Here is a 10,000-nt window from a genome sequence, read left to right on the forward strand (position 1 = left end):
TGTGTGTGTGTGTGTGTGTGTGTGTGTGTGTGTGTGTGTGTGTGTGTGTGTGTGTGTGTGTGTGTGTGTGTGTGTGTGTGTGTGTGTGTGTGTGTGTATGTTGGCGTTTGTGTGTGTGTGTGTGTGTGTGTGTGTGTGTGTGTGTGTGTGTGTGTGTGTGTGTGTGTGTGTGTGTGTGTGTGTGTGTGTGTGTGTGTGTGTGTGTGTGTGTGTGTGTCTAGGATATAACTGCCAATTAATCATACTTGTGTTCGGAAGTCTGGGGCAAGTACACAAACTTGTCCTCCCAGGTTTGCAGATAGGTGGACTGCAAAAGGCTGATGCAAAAAGAGTTCTAAAATTCTGCTCAGTCTCAGTGACCATAGGCAGCCTCCAATTCTGGAAAAGACGTTGTGTTGTCTATCCCTGAATGCCATATTGTCATATGCAATGCTTTAACCTCAGCTAAACCATCATCATTTCATCTCTACTCCTCTGCGTGCTTAAGCATTTTGCACATTCAGTGTCTGGTTCGTTTTCAGATTGTGTGTGTGTGTGTCTCAGGACCTACTGTGAGCTGGACATCGACCCTCACCACCGCAAGTACAGCCAGCTGCAGGCAGCGACCCGCTACCTGCTGGGGAAGGAACCGGACCTGGAGTGTGAGTCCAGAACCCTCTAGACCAGCAGAACCCTCTAGAGTCTAGACCAGCAGAACCCTCTAGAGTCTAGACCAGCAGAACCCTGTAGAGTCTAGACCAGCAGAACCCTCTAGAGTCTAGACCAGCAGAACCCTCTAGAGTCTAGACCAGCAGAACCCTCTAGAGTCTAGACCAGCAGAACCCTCTAGAGTCTAGACCAGCAGAACCCTCTAGAGTCTAGATCAGCAGAACCCTCTAGACCAGCAGACCCCTCTAGAGTCTAGGCCAGCAGAACCCAGCAGAACCCAGCAGAACCCTCTAGACCCAGCAGAACCTTTAGCCGGTCTGGGGGAGCAGGAGTGTCCTGCTGATGCTCCTCTCCTCCCGTTGCCTAGGTGATGAGCGCCTGCTGCAGCAGACTCTGTTCGACGCCGTGGTAACGGCCCCCCTGGAGGCGTACTGGAACGCCCTGATGCTCAACGAGCCAGACGGGTAACACACCTAACCCCAGCACCTAACCCCGACCCCTAACACCACCATCTAACACCACCATCTAACACCACCATCTAACGCCACCATCTAACCCCATTCCCTAACACCACCATCTAACACCACCATCACATCAAACACCACCATCTAACACCACCACCTAACACCACCATCACATCAAACACCACCATCTAACACCACCATCTAACACCACCATCTAACACCACCATCTAACCCCACCCCCTAACACCACAGTCTAACACCACCATCTAACCCCACCCCCTAACACCACCATCTAACACCACCATCACATCGAACACCACCATCTAACACCACCACCTAACACCACCACCTAACACCTCCATCACATCAAACACCACCATCTAACACCACCATCTACCACCACCATCTAACGCCACCATCACATCTAACGCCACCATCACATCTAACACCACTAACACCACATCTCACACCCTAACACCACCATCAAATCAAACACAACTAACACCACCCTCACATCAAACACCATCATCACATCAAACACCACTAGCACCACCATGACATCAAACACCACCCTCCTATCAAACACCATCATCAAATCAAACACCAACATCACATCAAACACCACTAACACCATCGCCACATCAAACACCACTAATACCACCCTCCTATCAAAAGACACTAACACATCAACATGAGACGAAGTGATGTCTGCCGAGTGTTTCTGAAGGTGAAGGTGTTTCCGCTGCAGGGTGATGGAGGGGGTGGAGACGGCGTTCCTTGGGACGCGCTCCGGCCTGACCAGGCTATTCAGATACGCTGGGCTGGAGACCAGAATTGCCAAGTAGGTCACCTGATAACACCACCCGATAACACCACCCGTAAACACCACCCCAAAACGCCACCCCATAACACCATCCAATAACACAGCCCGATAACACCACCCTATAACACCACCACATAACACCACACGACAACACCAGATTCCAATAACACAGGCTGATAACACCACCTGATAACACCACCTGATAACACCACCCGATAACATCGCCTGATAAAACAACCCTCTCTTACCTGTTAGAAACTTGATGTCATCTGTTAGCTTGATGTTACCTGTTAGCATCATGTTCATGTCACCTGTTAGCTTGATGTCGTTGGTTACCATCATGTTAACTGTTAGCTTGATGTTATCCGTTAGCATCATGTTAACTGTTAGCTTGATGTTGTTGTCGGTTAGACTCATGTGACCTGTTAGTTTGATGTTACCTGTTAGCATCATGATGTGGTGTTTTGGCTGGACAGGAAGTTCCTGACGCCCTCTGATAAGGACAACCTGTTCACCGTGGACCACTTCCCTCTGTGGTACCGCCTCGCCGTGGAAAACCCTCCTGGAAAGTTCTACTACTACAGCGTCAACGATAAAGGTCTGCTCCTCTCCTCTCTCCTCCCTCCCCACCTCTCTCCTCACCTCTCATCTCTCCTAACTGTCTCCCTCCTCCTCTCTCCTCCCCTCTCTCCACCGCTCTCCTCCCCTCTCCTCTCTCCTCTCCTCCCTTCTCCTCTCCTCTCTCCCCTCTTTCTCTCTCCTATCCACTCCTCCCCTCCTCTTCCCTCCTCTCCCCTCCTCTCCTCTTTCCTCCTATCTCCTCTCTCCTCATCTCTAATTTCTAAACTAAACAAAGTAAAATTAACCCTCCACACTTTGGTACTAATAATCGGTACTAATAATTGCTACTAGTACTAATAATCTTGATGTAATGTGTTAAATAGTGTCAGTGTTTGTATAACGTAGACATTGCCTATCAGTACAAATAGTTTGTTTCAGAGGTCACTTCTCAGAATCAAGCTACCAATTAGAGTCGACCTGACTTGAAATTTAATTTGGTCTTCAGAACAGGAAGTGAACTGTCTTCCTCTTTCTGTCTTCTTTGCGTGCCGCTTCAGGAACAACGTTTGTGATCGCCACCACGGCTGTGACAATGTCTTCAGGGGGGAGGACGGCCATGGTGGGGGGTGAGTTCCACCGCATTCTCCTGTCTGGTCTGCAGGTATACAGCCCACTGTGGATGGGTGATATCACAGCATACTGTGGACCAGTGATATCACAGCCTGCTCTGACTGGTGATATCAAAGCATGCTGTGGACCGGTGATATCACAGCCTGCTCTGACTGGTGATATCACAGCCTGCTCTGACGGGTGATATCACAGCCTGCTCTGACGGGTGATATCACAGTCTGCTCTGATGGGTGATATCACAGGTTGCTCTAAACAGGTGATATCACATGATGCTCTGTACAGGTGATATCAAACCTTGTTCTGACAGGTGATGTCATGCTCTGACAGGTGATGCCGTGCTCTGGCTGGAGGTGCTTCCTCTGACTTGCTGCTGGGTGTAGACTTTGTTACAGCATCACTGTCGTGATCTTTGTCTTTTAAGAGGTGGGTTTAGCGTTACGAGATGGATGGAGTTCAGGGTGATTTACTGCTCAGTATCAGGAAGCACTACAGCTGACTCATGGAAACACTTTATTGGGTCCTCAGAGGTAAACACACAGAATCAGTACAGGTGCTTAGTGTCCTATCGACTTTTCTGAGGAAAACATAGTTAGGGTTAGGGTCAGCTCTCATCGATTGTAATATGGGTGTCCATGTAAGCAACAACATCTAGATAACTAGCTCTACACTTTCAACAGTATTTCCAGCAATGGTTGTGGTCTGGATCGATGTTGAGGTCCTAAAGGTCAAACAAGTTCAAGATCTCTTTGGCTATCCTCACTAGTGCTCACTAGCAGCTATGGTTCAGTTGCAGTCATGGGGAAAATATGAAGGAGCATAGCAGGAACTGAGGAGAACTAGACACAGATGCAGGTCAGCAGGGACTCTGAGTCCATCAGAGAGCTCCTCTGACTAAACACAACAGACCACGAGGTCAGAAGAGGAGGTAGCTTTAGGCTCTGAACAACAGACAAATCAACTTTCTAGACATCTTAATGCTGAGGAACTGAGGTACATTATTAAGAAGGTTAACGCTGCATTCTGGGTAGGGATGAGCGAGATCAGGTGGTCAGCAGGAGCTCCTCGTCATGTGGGCTCTCACAACGTTATGGGTTTAGTCCTTGAGTGACTTCCAGTGAGTTCAGGGGCATGACAATAAGGAGCCAGCAGAGGTCAGAGGTCATCTGGTTGAAAGATGTGAATGGGAGATTGAACAGTGGGGTTTGAACCCCAAACCTTTACACCCTAACCCGGGACAACCCCCCAGACTCAAAACGATATCAGGAACCCTAGCTCAACGTCCCGCCCCCACACGATCCATCGTCCAATCAGAAGCTACTAATGCGGTAACTAGGGACGACCGGGCAGGGTTCTTTAGGCGGAGCCTCTCCGTCCTCCTCCTCCTCATCCTCCTCCTCCTCCTCCTCCTCCTCTTGCTCCTCCTCCTCTGGGGAGGTCAGGCTCACAGTAGGCCCCGCCCCCATCCCCGTGGCCCCGCCCTGCAGGAGGAGGGGTTTCCCGCGGCGCTTGGCGCCCCGCTGGTACCTCGCCATCAGGGAGGCGTAGACGCAGCCGTAGGTGGCGGCCACCACCATCATCACGCACACAGTGCCGCAGACCACGCCCGCCACCGCCTGCGTGGCCCCGGCCCGCCGCACGCTGGCCGGCCTGTAGCGCGTCCGCACGCAGTCCTCCCCCCCGGAGTGGGGGCGGTGGGGGCAGGGGGCCCGCGGGGAGGGGGAGGAGGGGGAGGACGGGTCGTACAGGCAGCGCAGGAACATCTCCGCCGGGAGGCTGCGCACCTCACGACCCTTGACCTCCAGGGGCAGGACGCAGGTCAGGGAGTCCAGCTGGCCGCCTGCAGGGAGAGAGACACTCAGTATGTAATACAGTATGTGCTGGTACTACAGTATGTACTACTACTGACTAATGTCAGAAGGCACTAGTATGTGTAGACCAGACTGACCCCTGTAGACCATCCAGTCCAGCCAGTGCCGCAGACCCCCAAGCCGGCAGTCACACTGCCAGGGGTTCCCCGAAAGCTGCAGCTGCTCCAGTCGCCCCAGGGGCTCCAGCACGGCCCTCCCCAGGACGCTGAGCCGGTTCCGGGCCAGGGACAGCCAGACCAGGCCCCTCAGGCCGCCCAGCAGCCCGGCCGGCAGCCACGCCAGCCCGTTGTCGGACAAGTCCAGACCCCGGAGCCGCAACAGCCCCTGGAAGCTGGCCCGGGTCAGACCCGGACCCCTGGAGCCGCTCCCTGGAAGGACAGACCGGCTCATGAGGACGTCCCCTCCAACACGCTCATCAAACACACAAGAAGAAGTCGGTCCTAAGGTCAGAGATCTTCAGCCCCAGACCTTCTGGTCTGTGTAGACCCTCCAGGGGTCAGTGAGGCCGTTTACTGTACCTCCGTCCCAGCCCATCAGGGCAGGCTCCTCGGTGGTGTTCCGTGGTGGGTGGAGGTGGGTGGAGGCGCCCAGCGTGTTGGAGGACAGGTTGAGCCACCTCAGGCCCCCCAGGGCCAGGAACAGCCCAGGCTGGAGGCGGGCCAGCAGGTTCTGCGACAGGTCCAGCACCTCCAGGGAGGCGGAGGAGGACAGGTTGGCCAGCTCGGCGGGCCCCAGCCAGGAGAGGTTGTTCTGGGCCACGGAGAGGCCCGTGGTCCCCGGGGGCAGCGGGGCCGCGGCCCCCAGGGACACCAGACCCAGACCCGAGCAGTCGGTGGTGTTGCCCTCGCAGCTGCACACGTCCGGACAGCCGCCGGCCAGGCCCAGTAGAGCCAGTAGGACCAGTGCGGCCAGTAGAGCTCCAGCAATGGGACTGGCTGGGAGAGATAAGATAACATGGTACTCTAGGAGGGTGGGGGAGGAGACTGCGGTGTGTTTACACGCGCACTAATGAAACGCTCTTAATCTGGTTACGGCTCTCATTACTGAGGCTCATGTGAACACCTGAGTGTGCGGAGTGGTTCTGCTCATTACTGCCGAGATCCCTGAACCATCGGACCATGTAGCGTAGAAAGACATGGAAGGCTTCATCCTCGAAGCAGAGCTGGGCCACCGACCACAGCAGCAGGACATGAAGAGGTGAACCCTCACCCTATCCCTGGACCTGTGGGAGCCTCAGGACTTACCCCGCCCCCCTGGCCTCCGCTCCACCCTCTGGTTCCTCATGTCTGCTCTGAGGGCTGGGTGATGGATCAGTACTCAATGGTCTGCTGGTCCGAGGGGTCAACGAGCCGAACCAGAGATCTGAAACATAGGAGACACAGAGACTATGGTTATACTCGGAGCTGCCCAGTACATCTACAGTGTGCTACTGGTTCAACTGGGTGCTGCCCAGTAGAACCACAGTCTCCTCCTGCTTCTCCTGGGTGCTGCCTGGCTCCAGGGCTGTTGGGTTGGGGGTCGTAAAGCTTGTAATCTCAGATTAGAACGGATTACTGCAAAATATGTCAGACCAACAGATTCTTGATGATCTACACAAACTAACAACTACACACCAACAACTACACACCACACATACACACACACACACACACACACACACAATCAACCACGCATACATGGCGGGGTGGGGAGTGATTGAAAGAGAGAGGGAGAGAGCTTGTGTGTGGGGTTTTTACTCTAGTTCTTTCGTAAAGTGCCCCCCAAGGCGATATCTTCTTAACAGCACTCAGACCCCTTATCACACACACTCCCTCCCCCCCACACACACACACACACACACACACTTACTCACACACACACACACACACACACACACACACACACACACACACACACACACACACACACACACACACACACACACACACTCAGTACTACTAAACATTCTGCTTTATACTGCACCACAAGAAATCTGATTTTCTCCCGCTTTTCTGAGAGAAGCTCTGGTGTTCAGACTGAGAGAGGAGATGGACCTCCTGTCTCATGAGGACCTGAGGCCTGCTCAGTGGGTCCTCTGCCCTCCTCCTCCTGCCCAGAAATTTAAATTTACTCCGAAGGATCAGCAGAATGGCTCATAGACTCTGGAAAGAGCATCTCACACACACAGACACATACACAGACATGGTCACACACACACATATGCATACACAGACACACAGGCACACACACAAACTCTTAACACAAACACACAACCCCCCCCCCCCCCCCCCCCCCCCACACACACACACACACACACACACACACACACACACACACACACACACACACACACACACACACACATAATCTTAACACACACAAAGATTAGGATTTGTTTTTTCAAATCCATGTGGGAAACAGATGCCTTATTCTAGTCCAGATGTTGTGCCACACAAACACACACAAACACATACACAGACACACACTCAGAAACACACACACGCACACACATAGACACACACTCAGAAACACACACACACAGACACACACACAGATACACACACACAGACACACACTCAGAAACACACACACAGACACACATTCAGAAACACCCACATGACACACACACAGAAACAGACAAACACTCAGAAACACGCACACACAGACACACACTCAGAAACACACACACAGACACACACTCACCATGTGGGGCCCCCAGCACCCAGGCACCTGCATCTGGGCTCCGACCGCACACCCACTCCTAGCTTCCAGTTAGCCTCCAGTTAGCTTCCAATTAGCTTCAGGTTAGCCTCCAGTGGCCTAGCTTTCAGTTGCTACAGGTTAGCTTTCAGTGGACCATAGCTCCCAGTTAGCATCAAGTTATCTTCCAGTTTGCATCCAGTTAGCTTTCACTTAGCTTCCTCTTAGCATTGTTTGGCATCTAGCTTCTAGTTATCTTAGGGTTAGCTAGGATTGAACCCTAGCTTCCAATAAGCTTCCAGTGGCACTTAGCTTCCGATTAGTTCCAATTGCCGTAGCTTCCAGTTAGCTTGAAATGGCCTCTCTGTGACTCTTGCATCTCCGTTGAAATAACTTTGTCAAAGAAGCAAAAAAATCTAGCAAATTAAAATACAAATGTTGACTCGGAAAATATACACATTTTAATATAAAAGTACGAACAATTTAAATCTCTCTCCCACTCTCTCTCTCTCTCTCTCTCTCTCTCTCTCTCTCTCTCTCTCAATCTCTCTCAATCTCTCTCTCTCTGCCACTCTCTCTCTAGCTCTATACTTCTCTCGCTCTCTCTCTTGTTCTCTCTCTGTATCTGTGTATCTCTCTCTCTCTTTCTCTCTGTCTCTCTCTCTTCCTGTCTCTCCGTCTCTCTCTGTCTCTCTCTATTTCGCTCTCTCTGTCTCAGACGAGTCTAACGTTTCTATGCTCTGTCTGGCTATGAGGCTGAACAGCTTCACACACACAGAAAGTGTGTGCGTGTGTGTGTGTGAAAGAGAGAGAGAGAGAGAGAGAGAGAGAGAGAGAGAGAGAGAAAGCGAGAGAGAGAGAGTGAGAGAGAGAGAGAGAGAGAGAGAGAGAGAGAGAGAGAGAGAGAGAGAGCTGGGGAGGAGAGAGGGACGCAATGTAGATTTTCTATGACGCCACATGTTGTAGAGTGTGTTTTTGTGTAAAGTGCATCCAAGCTCTTTGACAGAAAGGACCATCAGAGTACAGCTGGCCTCTAAGCCCTAGAGAGAGAGAGAGAGAGAGAGAGAGAGAGAGAGAGAGAGAGAGAGAGAGAGAGAGAGAGAGAGAGAGAGTTAATGGGCGGAACTCTGTTGAGCCGAAGATGCTCTCTACTCCTGATTGTCCTTGACACTGCTTTATGTGTGTGTGTGTGTGTGTGTGTGTGTGTGTGTGTGTGTGTGTGTGTGTGTGTGTGTGTGTGTGTGTGTGTGTGTGTGTGTGTGTGTGTCTGTGTGTCTGTGTGTGTTCCATATCCAGCTATCGGGGTTCAGATGTCCTTGAATTTTCTGGAAAAGTTGTTCTGGGCCATCGCCAAGCAGGTGACAACATACGCATACTCACACCATACTCAAACACACACATACCACACACACCCACACCCACACCCACACACACACACACACACACACACACACACACACACACACGCAAACTCTAACTCTCTGTCTTCTATTTCTTCCCAGCCCAGCGATACAGACGTAAGTATCTCTGATATATCGAGGACATTCTAACATACCAGTCAAGTACACTTAAACATGTTGAATAGGATTGAATAGGATTAGGATATTATTAATTTAACAATTTAATCCCTCTCCCTCTCTCTCTCCCTCACTCTCTCTCTCTCCAGTGTCTTAATGTTGAAGGTGTTTGTCCTCTCAGCTGTGAGAGCATAGTACGTATCCCAACTGACCACCGCTCACCACACATGGATATCTATATATACATATAAAGATATCGATATATGGATATATATATAGATAGATAGATAGATAGATAGATAGATAGATAGATAGATAGATAGATAGATAGATAGATAGATAGATAGATAGATAGATAGATAGATAGATAGATAGATAGATAGATAGATAGATAGATAGATAGATAGATAGATATTGAGATATACAGATCTATATATCTATCTATGTATATTGTGTTATGGATATATGGATATAATAGTACATATAAAACTAAAATAAAAATTTGTGTTTCAGGACCTAAACTGTTTCCTGATTGACAACAACGGTTTCATACTGCTGTCAAAAGAGAGATCAGAGGTACACACCGCGCATGCACACACACACGCGCGTAGAAATACGCGCACGGGCGCGCATGCATACACACACACACACGCAGGCACACAGGCACATTCAAACACACACACACACACAAAAGCAAGCCTATAAACACACACACGGGTGACCCACACACACAGACAACCCCATCTACTGAATCTATTAATAAATGTTGTGTCTATTCTGTGTTTTCCTACGGGTGCAATTAAAAGCGTT

At 50.7% G+C, this 10,000-nt stretch overlaps 1 protein-coding gene across 1 annotated transcript in view; it reads left to right on the forward strand.

Annotated features, from left to right (window-relative positions):
- LOC130388769 (voltage-dependent calcium channel subunit alpha-2/delta-4-like) overlaps window positions 1-10,000 on the forward strand; it is a 29,735-nt gene that overhangs the window by 13,051 nt on the left and 6,684 nt on the right. Inside the window, exons 23-31 of the mRNA XM_056598279.1 lie at window positions 544-641; window positions 1,016-1,112; window positions 1,861-1,953; window positions 2,412-2,533; window positions 3,054-3,122; window positions 8,970-9,031; window positions 9,176-9,190; window positions 9,340-9,384; window positions 9,704-9,766. Of these exons, the coding sequence (XP_056454254.1) occupies window positions 544-641; window positions 1,016-1,112; window positions 1,861-1,953; window positions 2,412-2,533; window positions 3,054-3,122; window positions 8,970-9,031; window positions 9,176-9,190; window positions 9,340-9,384; window positions 9,704-9,766 (664 nt within the window). The remainder of the gene's footprint in view (window positions 1-543; window positions 642-1,015; window positions 1,113-1,860; window positions 1,954-2,411; window positions 2,534-3,053; window positions 3,123-8,969; window positions 9,032-9,175; window positions 9,191-9,339; window positions 9,385-9,703; window positions 9,767-10,000) is intronic.

This window comes from Gadus chalcogrammus, chromosome 9 (assembly GCF_026213295.1).
Source record: "Gadus chalcogrammus isolate NIFS_2021 chromosome 9, NIFS_Gcha_1.0, whole genome shotgun sequence".
Classification (NCBI taxonomy): domain Eukaryota; kingdom Metazoa; phylum Chordata; class Actinopteri; order Gadiformes; family Gadidae; genus Gadus; species Gadus chalcogrammus.